This window comes from Lynx rufus, unplaced genomic scaffold (assembly GCF_022079265.1).
Source record: "Lynx rufus isolate CCGP_SWC_20201006 ecotype Redwood Valley unplaced genomic scaffold, mLynRuf1.p SCAF_10, whole genome shotgun sequence".
Lineage (NCBI taxonomy): Eukaryota > Metazoa > Chordata > Mammalia > Carnivora > Felidae > Lynx > Lynx rufus.
The window spans coordinates 72073447-72092683 of record NW_025814824.1 but is presented as its reverse complement, the minus strand read 5'-3'; the positions used below and the strand labels follow the sequence as shown (position 1 = coordinate 72092683).

The following is a 19237-nucleotide window of genomic DNA, read 5'->3' as shown; positions in this document are numbered from 1 at the left end:
GATCATGACCTGAGCTGAAGTCAGATGCTCAACCTACTGAGCCACCCAAGTGCCCCTGAGAGCATATGAACTCTAACTGACAAAGAAGTTTCTTTCCCTACTAGCCATATTTTTTCCCCAGCATCTCAAATTGAGTGGTAGGTGCAATGACAAAAATTTTAATCTTCTAGATTGAGCAGAATAAAATGGGTTATTTTCAAAGGACCAGTGGCTGATTTTTCCTTTAAACTCTTTTCTAGGAAGAAATGTACTTACTTGACTTTCCATGTATTAACCCATTGGTGGCTCAGCTCATGTTAAATAAAGGACCATCACTGCACTGGATATTATTAGCAACTCTTTGTCAGCTTCAGGAACTTTTACCTGAAGTTCCAGGAAAAGTCTTAAAGGTTAGTTATTTGAATTCCATATTCTTATATGAATGTATTTCCTTTCCGTTTGAGTATTGATTTTTGCCATAAACATTTTCAAAATGGAGGTATCCAAGTTTAATTGTTTTGGACTTCACATATTGACAAAGAAATTATGTACTTGAGGGGCACCTGGGTGGCCCAGTCAGTTAAGCCTCTGACTTAGGCTCAGGTCATAATCTCGTGGTTCACGAGTTTGAGCCCTTCATCTGTGCTGACAGCTCAGAGCCTGGCGCCTGCTTCAGATTCTGTGTCTCCCTCTCTCTCTGCCTCTCCCCCACTTGCACACACTCTCTCCCTCTCAAAAATAAATTTAAAAAACTTAAAAAAAATAATTTACTTGAACTAAATTTCTTAGAATTCTCATTGACTGTCAATCACATTATACATTTAAACCTATCTTATATAGATAATTCAGTACAGTCCATTTATCACACTTTAAATTATTTTGAAATGTTATTGTGCCCACTAATATGCAGTCACATACTCTATTCATATGTGTTTACATGATCTCTTCCAAACAATCCTGATGCCCTTCATTATAGTAGTAAAGAGAACTTTAACTTTAGCCTTATTGTAAAAACTCTAATTTTTTATCAAGCAAATGACATTCATGTATAATTTGTGTAACTAAAAATTCTATTATAAGTGATTAGAAAAGAAATACAAATCATAAGTTTTTCTTTTAATGGAGCCTAATTATGTTATGTTCTTATTACATGGATCACTGTAATACCCTACGTATTTATATTTTGCTTTCTTTCCATATAGATAAGTGCTGTTATTTATATTTACTTGACTGATGTGTATATTGTATTTGTATTACATTAATTTAAAAAAAATTTTTAGCATTTTTGTAGCATCACTTCCTTATTCAAGATTAGTTCTTCTTCCATAACAAAATCACCTCAAATTCCATCACCTCGGGAAAACGGGAATCAGGCTAGTACCATTACCTCCCAGAGTTCAGCTTCTGGCTCTTCAAACTCTGTCTTTCAAGAATATAATGAATACCAGAATTCAGACATAGGAGCCACAGTGCACAAAGACACAAACATCACTTCAAACTATAACTCTTCCCTTATGCAACTCAGAGAAATGCCATGCATTTTATCACCTGTGACTTCTGATAATCAGGGCAGCTACCGGAAAGACTCCAGTTGTAATCCTAATATAGTACATAATCCTTTCCTAATTAATATAGGATCAAGGAACATGGCTGGTAACTCCTTTCAAAACTGGAATGATTCAGAGTCAGATGTTTTTTCTTTGGATCTAACACAAATGAACTGTGAAAATATAATATCACCAATTGACACTCAGAAGAGAGTTGCCCCTAATTTTATAAATAATCAGAAAAAGGGAACACATGTTGCAAAAGGACCTATAAATAAAGAAGTATGTACCCCTAACTTTTCACTGGAAGGCTCTCAATCTCCTCTTCCCTGGAACTTCAAGAAAAATGTATGGGAACAACAGAATCACTCATTCAACTTAGAATATGGTGAAAAGCAGACTACATGTGACAAATGGTACTCTCAGAAAGATAATTTATTCACTAATCAGCAGAAATGTCTTTCGGATGAGGTAGAAAGCTTCCTTCATCAAAGTTCAAATGCTGGGACTAAAAAGACTTTCTGGAGAGAATTACCATCTGTCCCCAGTATGGATTTATTTTGCGCTTCTGATCCTAATGTAAATCAAAAAGAATTCAGCAGTCTTTATTTCCACCAAAGAGCTGGGAAATGTTTAGGACAGAAAAGGCACTCTGAATCTTCATCTAACTCAGGAGACAAAAAATCATTACCAGGTAACACTATCTAAAGTTAATAAAACTACTGGCAGATGTAATTTTAAAAGATAGAACCATCTCTAAACTAAAAAAAGAATTTTTGTTTGTTTGAATTACTATACTTAAAAATCTTAACTAGGGGCACCTGGGTGACTCAGTTGGTTGGGCGTCTGACTTTGGCTCGGGTCATGATCTTGCAGTTCGTGGGTTTGAGCCCCACATCGGGCTCTGTGCTGGCAGCTCGGAGCCTGAAGCCTGCTTCGGATTCTGTGTCCCCCCCCCCCTCTTTCTCTCTCTCTCTGCCCCTCCCCTGCTCATGCTCTGTCTCTCTCTCTCTCTCTCTCTCTCTCTCTCAAAAATGAATAAACTTAAAAAAAATTTTTTTAAAATCTTCACTAACTTTGGGGTCAAAAAGAAAATCAAAAGTCTAATTATAGACATCTAAGAAAATAAATGTAAACAAAATATGTCAAATTCTTGTAGCTTTAGATGAACTAAGCATTAAGGGCGCCTGGGTGGCTCAGCTCGTTAAGCGTCTGACTTCGGCTCAGGTCATGATCTCATGGTTTGAGTTCAAGCCCTGTGTGGCACTGTCACTACAGAGCCTGCATAGGTTTCTCTCTCTCTCCCTGTCTCTGCCCCTCCCCCAATCACTCATTCTTTCAAAATAAATAAATAAATTTGAAAAAAAAAAGTTAAAATAAATTGCAGTGATGACTTGAGGCTGTCAATCCTGAGTGCAATCACTGATAGAAAATAATAAAAGAGTACCTCCCAACTTGTATAGTGGACCCTTGAACAACACAGGTTTGAACTGCATGGGTCCACTTACACATGGATTTTTTTGATAAATACAGTATGGTACTGTAAATGTAGTTTTTCTTCCTTTTGATTTTCTTAACATTTTCTTTTCTCTAGCTTATTTGATTTTAAGAATACAGTATATAATACATATAACTTACAAAATGTGTGTTAATGGACTATGTTATCAGTAAGGCTTCTGGTAAACAGTAGATTATTAGTAGTTAAGTTTTGGGGGAGTCAAAAGTTATAGATTTTGGGGGCACCTGGCTGGTTCAGTCAGTAGAGCATGTGACTCTTGATCTCACAGTCATGAGTTTGGGCCCCACGTCAGGTACAGAGATTACGTTTTTTAAAAAGTTACAGGGACTCCTGGGTGGTTGAGCATCAGTCAGTTGAGCATCTGACTCTTGATTTCAGCTCAGGTCATGATCCTAGGGTTGTAGAAGCGAGTATGGAGCCTGCTTAAGATTCTCTCTCTCTCCCTCTGCTCTGCCCCTCTCCCCTGCTTATGCTCTCTCTCTCTCTCTCTGAAATAAATTTAAAAAATAAAGTATTTAAAAAGTTATGTATAGAATTTGGGGGGGGGGGTCTGGGAGCAGTCAGCCTCCCTAACACCCACATTGTTCAAGGGTCAACTGTATAAGCCTCAGGATTCGCAAAACTTGGATTTGGTCCTGTTTAATAGTCATAATTTGTTTTGTTCCTGATTTTAATGAGAAGTATTATCTCCCAAATTTTGTAAGAACTTTTGTGAGGAACAGATGCTGAATTTTATCCAAACATTTTTGGCACCTAGTGGGGAAAATCACACATGTTTTCTCCATTGACCCATTAATGTCAATGATTATATTAACAGGTTTACTAATATTAAATAATAATTGTCATTCTGTGATAAACTTAATTGGCTTTTGAAGAGTGATTCTTTTAATATGCTGTTGAATATCGTTGCTAATATTTATTTTTTTCATTATCTACATTCAAAATGCAATTAACCTGTTGTGTTCTTTATTTGTGCTGTCACATTCTGACATGAACTTTATTCCAGCTTCATAAATGAACTGAATGAAAATTCCATTTTTTTTCCATCCTGGACCAAATCAAGTATGTGAATTACTATATGTTCTTAAACATAGGGTATCCCAGTGTATAAGATAATCCTTCCATTTTCTCAGTGAGATCTTAGAAATTATTTCTAATAACTTTTTTTAATGTTTTAAATGTTTTAATGAGAGAGAGAGAGAGAGAAATAGCAGGGGAAGGGCAGAGAGAGAGGGAAACACAGAATCTGAAGCAGGCTCCAGGCTCTGAGCTGTCAGCACAGAGCCTGATGCTGGGCTTGAACTGGTGAACTGTGAGATCATGACCTCAACCTAAGCTGGATGCTTAACTGACTGAGGCACCCAGGCACCCCTCTAATAACTTTAATATTTAAACTTTTAGGGATATGGATGGAATAGTAAAATGTCTACCTACATTTTAATTCATTAACTTAGTTATAAATATATTTTCCAATCATATATTAAATAAATAATGGCTTAGAAATTATTTTTTTCCACTTTCAAATTTCTTCCAAAAAATTTTATTCAAACAGGTCACATGAATCTTTGATACTAGTATCATTAACACTATGGAAACTTTTGACTTTTTACTGTGGTTTCCCATAGCACATCATTACCTTCCACTGTTTAAGATGCAACACTTTTAGAATTGATGTTAATGCAGCCCTAGACAATTTATCCAAAGCCATTGGCATAACCTCAAGATAATGTTCTATTTGTCTTATATTACAGATGTGTATTTGTGACCTCTATGATACAATTACCTACTACATTGCTTTTTAAATATGCTTATAATGGCATCCAAATCTTGTAATTATGAGATTATATCCCCATGAATAATTACCAAAACAGTTTTAAATATTTTAGCCTACTTTTTTACTGATTTAATCAATCAGCCTCTGTAAGTATCCAAATCTAGGATATTTCAGGCTAATGTGTCATATTTAATACAGTCATAGAAGGTGAGTCCATACATGATCACCGCCTATCACATATCAGACCTCAGGATAAATTCTACAACATTACAGATTTGAGTTAAAGAACAGGCTTAATGAGTGAAAACTTAAATGAAGGAGTCTTAAATCCAGGGAGATTTAATGATTTGTGCAAAGCATGAATATACAATATGTACACATGGCGCTAATCAGTATTGGGCCATTAGGTACAGGTGCAGTTATGCTAAAAATGTAATTTTTATAGTCATTTTATCTCAGTTTGGAAATTTTAACACTTTGTAGATAGATGAAGAGATAGGATGCACTTGAATAACTGGAAAAAATAGCTATGTCAGAAATAAAATGGTTTTCCTTTTTCTCCTTTTAACAGATCTCATGTGTTCACAACTACCACAATTCAAAAAACGGCGTCTAGTGTATGAAAAAGTCCCTGGTAGAGTTGATGGACAAACTCGTCTGAGGTTTTTTTGAAAGAAAGGACAGTGTTCTGTGCCACATTCCTTTGTTTTTGATGAAAATCCAGTAACAAAATGATAGATTTGCTCATTTATTAAAGAAAATTCTGTCGTTAGATGTTCTTGGTGTAATCCATATTAAAATTTCAAAATATATATTCTGCCCTATAGTTTACATCTTTGTAAGTAAAATATTCTAATTAGCATAATTGTCATAACATCCAAATATCTTCCAGATTCACCCGAACATTGCAAAGCTTTTTTTTAGAGCAATAGTTACAACATATATTTTTAGAACAATAGCAATATATACATTTTAGTATATATATATATATAAAAGGGATAGTTGTCTTCTGAAAGCCATGCTGCTTCCCACCTTTCTTCCAGCAAGCCTTTTTAATTTTTTTTTATTTTTTAATGTTCATTTATTTTTTTGAGATAGAGACAGAGTGTGAGCAGGGGAGGGGCAGAGAGAGGGAGACACAGAATCCGAAGCAGGCTCCAGGCTCTGAGCTGTTAGCACAGAGCCCGACGCGGGGCTCGAACCCACAAACCGTGAGATCATGACACCGGCTAAGCCACCCAGGCGCCCTTCTTCCAGCAAGCCTTTTTTAAATGAGCCTCCATCTCAGTCTGACCCTTTAAGTCAAGAAGTTAAGATCACCAGAGCTGACCCTACATCACCAAGAAAGGGCAAAGTTAATGTTAGAGAACTTCCTATTTAAAGTGTTACCTTCAGGGGCACCTGGATCGCTGGGTGGGTTAAGTGGCCAACTTCAGCTCAGGTCATGATCTCATGTGAGTTGGAGCCCCGAATTGTGCTCTCTGCTGTCATCACAGAGCCCACTTCAGATCCTCTGTCCCTCTTTCTCTCTGCTCCCTCCCTGCTCATGCTCACTCTCCTTCTCAAAAATAAACATTAAAACAAATTTTTTTAAAATAAATAAATGGTTGCCTTCATAAACAAAAATTTAAAACAAATTACTAAGAAAATATTTCCTACCTACGTAATAAAAAAAAGATTTACATTCCTAATATTCAAAGAATCCTACAAATTAATAGGAAAAAAGACAACCTAATAGAAGTGTGGGTAAAATATATGAATAGATATTACACAGAAGAAACAAAAATAACCAATAAACATTTGAAACAATATGTAGCTTCATTACTGATTAGGCAAATGCAAAGGAAAACAGAACACCTATCAGATCGGCAAAATAATATTCAGTGTCAGCATATTGGAGAAAGAATATTTTCCTATATTGTTAGTACAGTATTTTTGGAATACAGGTTGTAAATATATACTTAAGTTTACTTATTTATTTTGAGAAGAGTGTGTGTGTGTGCACACAAGCCAGGGAGGGGCAGAGACAGAGGGATAGAGAATCCCAAGCAGGCTCAGCGCTGTCAGCACAGAGCCCTACGTGGAGCTCAGTTTCACAAACCGTGAGATCATGACCTGAGCTAAAATCAAGAGTGGGACACTTAACTGACTGAGCCACCGAGGTGTCCTTGTGTATTTTTTAATGGACAGTTGTAGCTTTCTAATTACTATGGTATTTATACTACATTGAATACTTTTTTAAAAGATGTAATAATTTTATTCTAAAATGTCAGAATTTCTAATAAAATTATATTCTTTGCAACTATTCAAAGTTACAATAAAACTTTTATATGTCATCTCTAAAAGAGATATAATGGGTTTTGACATTATTACAGGTGGTACACCAGCAAAAATGTTTGAAGACCATACGCATACTCTCGGTCCTGCCTTCTGAAACTCACCCTATTACTCCCAAAATTGACCTCTATCTTTTTAGATCCAAGAGACACTCAATATCACCTTACTTGACCTCTCTTCCATATTTGATACTGTTAATCACGTCCTCATTTTTTTCCCTAATGTTTATTTATTTTTGAGAGAGAGAGAGAAACAGAACATGCACCAGAGAGGGGCAGAGAGAGAGGAAGACACAGAATCCGAGGCAGGTTCCGGGCTCCAAGCTGTCAGCAGAGTCCCATGCAGGGCTCTAACTCAGGAACCATGAAATCAGGACCTGAGCTGAAGTCGGCCGCTTAACTGATTGAGCCACCCAGGTGCCCCATCACGTCCTCATTTTTGAAACAGGCTTAACTTAACACCACCTCTTACTTTCCTCCTACTACTCTCCTCTTTGTTATACTTTTTTTGCTTTGGGTTTTTGCTTCGGTATGTAGGGAGTGGAGACTTTAAAGAAAAACTATTTCTGGAAATCTAATTGGAACTTCTGTTCTACTTTCTTCAAGTTTTGGAAGGATTGCTTCTAAGGTAAGGCTAAGGTTTCTCAGCTTGCAGATCTCCTTTATCCTACTTTTAATCAGCTTCCAAAGGAGAGGAATTTCTTCATAGGCCATAGACTGTGGCAAACCTTGAGGTTAGGCTATCAACACCTACTTCCCTGCTTCCCTACCAAATGGAGTGGAAGTATGAGTCTTCCTGTGGGCATTTCTCAATGGCGCTTGCTGTTTAAGGACATATTCTGCCTGGGCCTTGGAACAGCCTCTGTCAGAGTTATTGGGAAGGAAGTTTTGTGTTAGGAGTCAGGGAACAGTGATAAAGTGAGCTCTGCTCCATCAGAGCAGTCCCTGGGAGCCACTGTCACATAACAGGTTGGGCTGATCCATGGAAGCCTGAAGGGTCTTCTTAGGCCCCTGTTAGGGGACCAAAAGTGTCAGTCCAGCCTCCCAAATACCCTGTTACATGGAATTGTTTGGAACAGCCCCACCTTCTCAGGTTGGCTCTTGCAATGGAAACTTCGATTTTTTTCTCTGAGAGCATTTCCCAGTGAGGTTTTTCATGTTCTAAAGAGACTTACTTGCTCTTAGATCCATTGCTGGTGATAGTGCTGCTCACTTTTGAGGGCTTTTGAACCACCTTACTTCAGGTTTCTAGGTCCAGCCCTAACTGTATAGGCCTCACCAGAATATCAGCTGTCCCTTCCAACTGTGTATGGACATAGATACTCCTTCCCTTGCCACTGAGACTCAGGGTACAAATGGAAATCAACACCAGGGTGATCCATGCCTTGCCTCTCACAGTCATAGCTTGATTATCCTCCCCAAATAATAAGCCAGCCCTCAAACAAGGGATACAACAATTTCAATAAATAGAGCAGCCTCGGTTGGTGAGCTGGGGTGGGGTGGGAGGTAGTGCAAACGAGCAATCCAAAATGAAGACTGAAAAAGTACATGTTTTTCTGATTTTTGCTTTTTTATTCAGTTTCTTATGATTTTATCATACAAGATTTTTAAACTTAATACTTAAATTGAATTGCTTGTTTATTTAAGTTCATTATTTAAATTTTATATAGTCAAGTGTACACACTTTCCCCCCTCCTGGGTTTCCTGCCTTGCTTAGGAAGACCTCTTTTACCCTAGTTATATAACTATTCCCCTAATTTTTCTTCTAATGTTTTTGTATTATCCTTCTTTAACCTATGTGGGTTTTTTTTTTTTACATAATACAGGCCAATTTTATTTCCTTCCAAATGGACAGCCAATAATGCCAGCACCATTTAAGTAAATGATACTTTCCTACTGAATAGACAAAAAATCTATTACTAAGCTGTTGCCTATTCCTATCCCACAATATTATTTTCTTTTTAATTTTTTAAAAATCATAGTTTTGATTCAGCATCTTGAAGTAAGTTTTAATACCTATTAAGGCATGTTTCACCCTCCCATGTTTTATACATACATACACACACAGAGAGTTTTAAAAACTATTCTTGGACACTTCATTTTCCGTGTGAACCTTCTGATATTTTAACTAATTTCCCTTTAAAAAAATAGGAATTCCATTAATTTTATATATGAGTTTTAGTAAGATTGAATTTTAATGGAATTGTTTTAATATCCCCAAATTTTAGACCCTGTTAATAAAACGTTTTATTAATCTTGCACTTTGTTAAGTGTATTAAGTATTTTTATAGTTTTGTCCTTAAAGTCAAAATGGGATATAATGCCCATTTCCAACTAGCTATTGCCAGTGTAGAAAATGCTTTTAATTCTTCTACATAAACTTTGTATGCAGCCAGCCCCTCACAATCACAAATTCAAGTATTTATTTTCCTATATCCTCATCAGTTTTCAAAATGTACAATTGTATATAATCCATAAATAGATATTTCTTCTCAAATGTTTACCCCATTTCATTTTTTCATCTCACTGCATTAGGTAAGACCTCTAAAGCAATGCTGAACAATCGTAGTGATAGAACGTATCCTTGTCTTGGGTGCTTGGGTGGCTCAGTTGGTTAAACGTCTGACTCTTGATTTCAGCTCAGGTCATGATTTCACTGTTTGTGAGATCACGCCCCATGTTGAGCTCTGCACTGACAGCACAGAGCCTGCTTGGCATTTTCTCTCTCCCTCTCTCTCTGCCCCTCCCCTGCTCTCAAAATAAATAAACGTTTAAAAAAAACAGTATCCTTGTTTTGTTCTTAACATGCTGCTGAATGCTTCCACATTTCAACATGTAGTATGAAATTTGCCACTGCTGCTGATAAAATCTTTATCATCTTTCTTCTTCTTCCTATTTCACTAAGCCACGTAGTTCTTATCCAGAACAGCTACTGAATTTTGTCAAATGACTTGTTGGCATTGATGCTCTTCTTTAAACCACTTATGTAATGAATTATAATGACAGATTTCCATATATTGAACTAGCTTTGTCAGATTGTATCTTCTCTTGAATTTGATTTGCTAATATTTAGGACAAAGCTATATTCCTAAGTGAGACATCTATGGTTTCTTGTACTGTCTTATCAAGTTCTTGCTAAAGGAGAAACTGGAACCAAGAAAATATATATGTATGTGTGTGTGTGTGTGTGTGTGTGTGTTACATATCAACGGCTGTACATAATAATGTGTACAACTTAATGAGTTTGGGGGTAAGTGTACATTTCTGAAACCATTATCACAATCTATGCCATAAACTTACCCATCACCTCCAAAAGTTTCCTTCCACCCTCTTTTTATTTTTTAATTTTCTTTATTTTATTTATTATTTTTATTTGTTACTTTTACTTTTTGTGGTAAAAACACCTATCATAAGATCTACCCTCTAGGGGAGCCTGGGTGGCCCAGGTGGTTGAGCATCTGACTCTTGATTTCAGCTCAGGTCATGGTCCCAGGATCCTGGGATCAAGCCCAGCGCTGGGCTCCACACAGAGCATGGGGCCTGCTTGAGATTCTCTTTCTCTCTCTCTCTCTCTCTCTCTTTCAATCTCTCTCTCCCTCTGCCCCTCTCCACCACTCATGCTCTTGCTCTCTTTCTAAAAAATTAAAAAAATTTTTCTTTAAAGATCTCTCTTAGTAAATTTTAAGTATATAATGCAGTATTTTTTATTAAAAATTTTTTTAATGTTCATTTTTTGAGAGAGAGAGAGAAAGAGTGTGTGCAAGCAGGGGAGGGGCAGAGAGAGAAGGTCACACAGAATCCAGAACAGGCTTCAGGCTCTAAGCTATCAGCACAGAGCCTGATGCCAGGCTGGAACCCACAAATCATGAAATCATGACCAGAGCTAAAGTCGGACACTTAAGTGACTGAGCCACCCAGGTGCCCCTATAATGCAATACAGTTAACTATTGGCACTGTGGTGTACAGTAATCTCTAGGACTGACTTATCTTGTATAACTGAAAATTTGTTTTTTTAATGGAGATTTTTTATTTATATTTATGTATTTATGAAATTTATTGTCAAATTGGTTTCCATACAACACCCAGTGCTCCTCCCAACAGGTGCCCTCCTTAATGCCCATCACCCACTTTCCCCTCCCTCCCACCTATCAACCCTCAGTTTATTCTCAGTTTTTAAGAGTCTCTTATGGTTTGCCTCCTTCCCTCTCTGTAACTTTTTCCCCCTCCCCCTCCCCCATGGTCTTCTGTTAAGTTTCTCGGGATCCACGTAAGAGTGAAAACATATGGTATCTGTCTTTCTCTGTATGGCTTATTTCACTTAGCATAACACTCTCCAGTTCCATCCACGTTGCTACAAAGGGCCATATCTCATTCTTTCTCATTGCCAAGTAGTATTCCATTGTATATATAAACCACACTTCTTTAGCCATTCATCAGTTGATGGACATGTAGGCTCTTTCCATAATTTGGCTATTGTTGAAAGTGCTGCTATAAACATTGGGGTACAAGTGCCCCTATGCATCAGCACTCCTGTATCCCTTGGGTAAATTCCTAGCAGTGCCATTGCTGGGTCATAGGGTAGATCTATTTTTAATTTTTTGAGGAACCTCCACACTGTTTTCCAGAGCAGCTGCACTAGTTTGCATTCCTATCAACAGTGCAAGAGGGTTCCCGTTTCTAATGGGAGATTTTTTAAATGCTTGTTGTTAAGACAAAGAATGGAACATGTTTAAATGTTGACAGAAAGGATCCAATAGAGGAGTTGAAGATAAAAGAGAAAGGATAATTGACAGTGTAATTTCAGAGAACGTGAAACAGATCCAGAGAATAAATAGGATTAGAAGAGGGACACCTGAATTTTGATCAAATAGAAGAGACTCAGATCAATTAGATTTCGAAGTTTAGTGGCCGAAGTTAAGGGAGTTTCCATATGATGGCTTCTATTTTTTCTATAATAACACTAATTATGCTAAAAGATATTTTCATTTATTTATTTATGGATTTATACATAACTATTTCAAAGTGCAGGGGTGCCTGGGTGGCTCAGTCAGTTAAGTGTCTGACTCTCGATTTCAGCTGAGGTCATGGTCTCCCGGTCCTGAGATTGAGCCCTACATCAGGCTCCATGTTATAGGCTGAGCATGAAGCCTGCTGGAGATTCTCTTTCCCTCTCCTCTGCTTGTGCTCTCTCCAAAAAAAAAAAAAAAAAAATTAAATCTAAGTGTAAATGTTGCCAGAAATTGAGATTTCTCAGCAAGTTATACATACATCTTTTTTTTTAAACAAAGTTCTACAAGCACTTATAAACAAAAATTTCACTTCCCGCTTCCAGCACTCAATTTCACAAGGCAACAAAAGTCCATGAAGCCTTAAAACAAACAAAATCAGACACAAAATGTTGCTGCCATAGAAAACGATGAATTAAGCAAAAAATTTTATTTCCAAGCTCATCAAAGATAATTACAAACACAAATCAAGTATCCTTTTAAAAGTGTCCCAAATTAAATCAAAGGCACATCATCAAAGTAAAACCTACTTGTGACAGTAAGAATTCATTTAGGCTGTAATATTTTCACATTATTTTGTTTTTAATCATTTGCAATGTTCTGAAGATCACATTTAAACATTTTTTTTAAAGACCTAATGTATTTTTGTTTTGTTTTTTTAAATACAACCACAACTATAAAATAGAGGAACTTAAGAAGACAAAGACCAAATCTGGTTCATACACAGGATGGGGCAATCTCATACACAACACAACATGAATCTTTCCAAACAAGTTTGCTAAGAAATAGCTCCCATGTTTAGTGTTACAAATAAAACAATCTTCTCATTTAGGAAAATCAAGACATCATTTGATTGATAAAGCCTATTCTTCCCCCAGTTTTATACTTGCTTGTCTTTATTTAGAAACTGTAAATTCACAAGAAAAGAACAAGTTTTGTGGTATAAAAAATCTTAGGAACAACAAATTACAAATATTCGTTTTTTTAACAAACAAAAATGTTTTCCTTCCCAAAATGTAAACATCCAGTAAATAAAACAAACATAATTTCCAGGTATAGAAACACCAGTAATTCGCTTATTAAAGAGGTGTATTTGGTGGTAACATTTTTGTTTGTCTTAAATATAAAAGAACTTTACCAAAAGAATCAGGCCATTATTATTTAAAGTCTACTCTTTCACCCAGTTTCCTTATCTGAGTAGAAATTCATCAATTTCTATAGAATTTTGGCTATAGGACCAGGCCATAGGAAAGGTATGAAATATCTAAAAGTCATTTGGCTGGAGAAAAGTGTTTTCTTGAGACTTGGAGGCAGTTATTCATCACTTTGCGCTTAAAAGCATTCCTCAGTGAACTTCTTCCCTACTGGAAACAGAATTGGGTAGGTTTTCACTTTAGTAAGATTTATACATAAAATTAACTAGTCATCATTTCAGGTCACTTTAGTGTTCTCAAAGTACAAAGTAACAATATAAAAAACATCCAAGCCACACCATTAAATGAGTAACATCCATTAAAGTGCTTTATAAAAAGGAAAATGCTATGCCAGCATAAGACTATTATTTTAATACCATAAATGTGAACATTTTCCATCAAGAGGTACAATAGTATCCGATAGTATGATTACTTCCTTCTTGTTATTATGAATAATTTCCTTTTGCAAATATATGAAAAAAGACCTAAGATGATTACTCACTGTATGAAAACCCTCAGAACACATAATTTGAAATGTGTTGGCCCCAAAAGACTCTAGTAATCTATACCCTGACCTCTTCCAAAAAAAGGAAAAAAAACAAGTGAAAATGTGAATGAAACCCCATACAACACATTAGAACCTATGAAATTTCTAATATGCCACCAAAGAGAGGTGTTTTCATTTCAGTAATCAATTTTTAAAGTTCTTTTAACTCTACCCACACTTTTCCCTAATAGCTACATTTCTTCTTCCATTAAAACAGATCTATTGTGAAAGCCTCCAGGAAAGAAATCACAGCTGGCGGTAGGAACAAGACTCCACTGCGGAGTCCTTAGTCCCCAGAGCAGCAAGTCAGCTGATAGCACCGAGCAGCAAATCACAACTCTGGGATGGTGTCAGGACAGAGATGGTGGGATTAAGGTCATGAAATTACTATCAGCCAACTCGGTTAAAGAGCTCAAGTACAGAAGGATATTAACATCTCAGGAGTTAGTACCAAAGAGGATTGAGACTCTCTTAATGAGATGTATTCCACAGGCAGCCACCTAGACTCACCTTCAGGGAAAGTTGTGCATTTTGCTATTCTTACTTTAATTCCCCCAACAATAGTAGATATTGAAAACTCTGTTGCCCAAGCCCTTGGGGAGCCCTGGGATAATGCCACAGCCCCTAGACAGCATGGTGGTGTATCATTACTCACCAGCCTTTAGAATAATGCACAGGATCTGGGCTCCCGGAAGGGGTTGCTTCCAGCTGGAACACCTACCAGCAGGGCATCCTTGCAGGCATTCTGCATGCAGTACTGTTGAAGCTCTGCAGCTGCCTGCGAGACCTGAAACAAAGGGACCACAGCTTGACATGCTGCTCATAGCCAGAGCCATCTGACAGCCATTTGATCGTCTGAGAAATGATCCCACAACTTGATAAAGGCCACACATCCTGTGATCTCCACAAGTCTCTTTTTTGATGAAAGTTCTAATACCTGAACTCGAAAGGGAAATGTTACCATTTCTATGATTTAGGGTTGCTTCTTCAATAAAGATAAAGCTGCATCTTTGATCCATTTACAATCCTAGTTTTGAGACTGAGTTTGAGTTTTGGTAAAGAAAATAGCTCATTCTAGCACATCTGTTACAAATTTTCACTTATATAAAAAAGCATGCATTGATATATTCAGGTTTGCCATGTGAGCAAACTGTTTAATGTTTACAAGGCTGGCGCCTTATCCAGTCTGCCCAAAACAAGTGACAAGTTTTCTCCACCATGCTTTTGAAGCAGGATAGCTTATTGGTTATGAGCACAGCCTCTGGAACCAGACTGCCTGGACTCAAATTCAGCTCCATCACTACCTGTAGGATCTTGGGCAAATTAACTTAATTTCTCAGTTTTAGTTTTCTCATCTGTGAAATGTATTTTGTAACAGTACCTGACTCAGTGAGTTGAGACAATTAAATGAGCTAAATGCATGTAAAACACTTAGAATAGTGCTGACACACAGTCAGCAATACATTGTGGTAGACTGCAAGACCAGTCACAATATTTTGCAGTTCCTCTCACCAAAAGGTAGAGTCTGTACCCAACCCTTGAATCTGGGCTGGCCTTGTGACTTGCTTTGACCAGGAAAATGTGGCAGAAATAGTGGGCAAGTTCCAAGCCTAGGCTTCAAGAGCCTTTCCAACTACTCTTGCTGTGGTTTGAACTCTAAGACCACCATCCAATGAGCCCAGGCTAGCCTACTGGAGATCGTGTGGAGAATCAGTGAGCCAGCTCCCACCACCTGCCTACCAACCTCCAGACATGTAAGTGAAACCATCCTGGATCATCCAGCTACCAACCAACCCTCCATTTGATTGCAGATCCATGGAAGAGCCCAGCAAAGAGCAAGCAGCAGAACCGTACAGCTGAACCCAGCTCAAACTGTAGACCTAAGAATTGTGAGTTAATAAATGTCGCTTTAAATCACTAAGTTTTAGAGAAGTTTATTAGCTTGCTTTTCCCTCAAAAGAAGTTCTGACATTTTCATGTTAATTATAATTGGAATTAATGGTTATAAAATAAGTTATTTATTCAAAAGGAATTTAGAACCAATTATGCTCATGCTTACTAACTCTATATCAGAGGGAACAGATGAACTCCACACATGATGGGTAGGAGGAGACTACCTTCCTGGATCCCTGGAGAAATGGGACTAACTGGACCCCATCCTACAGAACATGGTCAAAAAGTTGAGGGGATATGCAGAGAAAAATAAGAGAAAATTAAAGGGTGCAGCATTTCTCTAGCACTTTTATAGAAGAGACTCTGGAGGGGGTGGAATACAAGCCCAAACACTTAGAAGTTGTCACTGCCATTGGAGGTGGGATACCCAAAGTATATGACTTTCCCTCATTTGAGTCCATGCTTACACAGCAACTTCTGAGAGAATTCTCCAAAACAGAGAAGGGGTCCTTGGAAGGATATGGAACATTCCAATCACTGGGAAGGGATGCCTTCCATTATATGCTAGAAAATTGATGTCCTGGTTTATTTACCAGTTAGCAAGTCTGCTCAAGAGAAGACATCTCTGGGTGTGCTGAGGGCATCCATTCATCACTGAGCCCTGAAATGAGGCAAACTAGACCTGGAATGTTGTGACTCCCAAAGGTGCTGCCTGAAAGAAGCCCACCAAACACCTGAAACCATACTACCGTGAGAACACCCCACAAATAAGCTTATTATCTGTGTGACCTTGAGCAACTGACTTGAATTCTCTCAGTCTGTTTCATCACCTATAATTATTTTTTAAATGTAGAAAGTATCTTCCCTGTCTAGTCCACAGGGTAGGCAGGCATCTGGCTCACAGGTCTCCTTTCCATCTCAGAGGCCAACATCATCTTGAACATTTTTCGACAATCCTAGTTTCAGTTCCCTGACCTCCTTTCCTCAAACAACCTTCTCCCCAATGCCAAGTTACAGCTAAACCTGTAACTGCTCCACATCTGAAATTTTACACTTCAACATCCTACTTTCTGATCACAATCTCTCCTACCCATCCAGAGTGCCGCTTCCTTTCTTCTTACTATTCAAAGGGTTTTACATGCATTTAGCTCATTTAATTGTCTCATCAACTCGCTGAGTCAGGTATTATTACAAAAATACATTTCACAGATGAGAAAACAAAGACTGAGAAATTAAGTTAACTTGCCCAAGATCCTACAGGTAGTGATGGGGCTGAATCTGAGTCCAGGCAGTCTTTGACCTCAGGGAGAACACCTCCTCCCCTTTTGCCCTCCCCATCACCAGCAGGCTGACTCAGTTTCTTCTCTAACCAGCCTAGGTTCAGCCTCTTCCTGGCTAACCCCTCAAACTCCTTGCCCTACATCCCCACCTCCATCTTTCCAGCATACTTCCCCTGATAACCCACTACTTGGATCAACTACTATTCACCTTGAGTACTCCGAATCCCCAAGCAGGACAGTCAGTCTCCAATCTCAAAGTACCTGGGTCTTTAGAGTCATAAGGTGTCTACGGATGTGCCTGGTTGGGGATCCTCTTCCATTCCCAGCAGCACTTTCCCCACCCTCACTCTTGTGATTCCATTAGCTCCCTCCCCTCTGCCCTGGAGGTAAACTTCACAGAGAAAATCGTCATCCTACAAGTCCTTAAGTCTGTATGTCTAGAAACATCTATCTTCATACATGTCCGGATTTCCTTTCTTCCCATCTCAGAAGGTGTGCCTCCAATCCCATACCCCCACAGAGTGTCTCCTCTACCTCCAATTCTCCTTCTCTGTTTGTTCCTCCTCAACCTAAAAATCGTTTGTTCCCTTCCCTCAGCCTCGAAATAAGGCTTTTCATTTTCTAAATTAAAAAAATAAAAGTTGTTTCCTCTTTAAAACCAGATTTCTTTTTTTAAAAAAGTCTGTCTACCCTATTACAATCTAGATTCTGCTTCTACTACCTATGTTATTAAAACCTCTTCTGTGGTCCGTAATTCTTTACCCTGTTTTATAATCTTCACTTATGGTCTGAAATTATTTTACTTGTTGGTTAATGTGTTTATTGATGATCTTTGCCACAATTATCAGCATATTCTCAGCACCTAATACAGTGCCAAATACAGACAAAAGGCACTATGGAGGTACTTGGAATATCACAGCAGGGTGTATTCATACATACGGACATACATTCTACACATGAACATAGGCTGAATACGTGTTCACGCATACGAACATACATACCCTCGTTGCTCAACACAATTACACAACAGATGCTTTCCAATCAACTGACTAAACACTGGCCACAGTGACTAAGATCCCAATTTTTGAAAATCCCTCTTTCCTCACTTCCTCTTTGTTCTCTCTCAGTCACATTTTGGCTGGTCCTGGGCTCCACACTCTGATTTCTTCGTTAATACACTGTTTTCACCCCCATACATTCTAATGACCTCTTTCAGCCTCTTGTTCTCTGAGCTTTGAGCTTCAAGCCCATGCGGCCCAACACATGGAAATCTCCACAGAGTCCACAAGTCCAACACTGAACTCCATATTCCCCGATCCCGCTCTCCCTCCTGTCTGCCGCGGTGCAGGGCCGGGCCCTACACCCTGTCACCACGCCGAAAACCTGAGCCCCGTCTTCCCGCTCTCGCTCTCGTCCCATCAACCCATCAGCGAGGCCGGTCCTCGTCGCCCCTCAGGCCGGCACCAGCCCAGCCAGGCGAGCCGCGCGGCGCGGGCATCCCGGGTCTGCGCGCGTGCGCCCCGCGCCGCACCGCCTCCCACACCCCGAGTCACCGTCTGCGCCGCCAACAGGGAGACGCCCCCAGGGTACTCGACCCCGAGGGCGCGCCCGTCTCCCCCGACCCACCAGGCCCGGCCTCCTCCCTCGGGCCCGCGTCCCCGCCGAGCCGCGGCATCTAGCCGGGGCCGGGCGGCCGTCCTCACGGCCGCCATCGCGACCAAGCCGCGGCGAGAGGCAACCGGCCTCTTCTCTCACGGCTCCCGGGCGGCGGCGGCCGCCGCAGGGAGGGAGGGAGGTCCCCGCGCCCTGACCAAGGGGCGCCGCCGCCCGCCTCACCTTGATTCTCTCCACGCCAGCCTCCAGCTTGAGCTGCTCCACCAGGCGCTGCAGGGCGTTCACGCTGGCCCCGGAAGACATGGCGGCGGCGCTGGGCTCCGAGGGCAGGCGAGCCGGGCTGCGGGAGCCGCCAGGCCCCTAGCGCGAGCACCGCCCCGGGGCGGGGAAGCCGCTGCGCCCGCCCCACCGCCCGCTGCCCCGCCTCTCCCGGCGGTCGCCCCCCGCTCGACCGGAGCTGCAGGTAAGCGGCAGTGTGGGGTTCCCGAATCACCTGACACTTAACTCTCTCTGCTCTCTAAACATGCAGAGTACCCGCTCTGAGCCTGG

The 19237-nt window shown here is 39.5% G+C and overlaps 2 protein-coding genes across 2 annotated transcripts in view; one reads left to right on the top strand and one right to left on the bottom strand.

The window, feature by feature from the left end:
- Positions 1–5491, top strand: part of SHOC1 (shortage in chiasmata 1) — an 84574-nt gene extending 79083 nt beyond the window's left edge. The window contains exons 26-28 of the mRNA XM_047067743.1: positions 240–389; positions 1260–2220; positions 5391–5491. Coding sequence (XP_046923699.1) covers positions 240–389; positions 1260–2220; positions 5391–5491 — 1212 coding nt within the window. The remainder of the gene's footprint in view (positions 1–239; positions 390–1259; positions 2221–5390) is intronic.
- A 7085-nt stretch (positions 5492–12576) lies between these two features.
- GNG10 (G protein subunit gamma 10) lies at positions 12577–19033 on the bottom strand. Its single transcript, XM_047067732.1, has 3 exons — positions 18911–19033; positions 14557–14688; positions 12577–13525 (listed from the first exon to the last, which is right to left on the bottom strand). The coding sequence occupies exons 1-2, from the start codon at positions 18989–18991 to the stop codon at positions 14563–14565; spliced, it is 207 nt and encodes a 68-aa protein (XP_046923688.1). The 5' UTR covers positions 18992–19033; the 3' UTR covers positions 12577–13525; positions 14557–14562.
- Between the last annotated feature and the right edge of the window lie 204 nt (positions 19034–19237).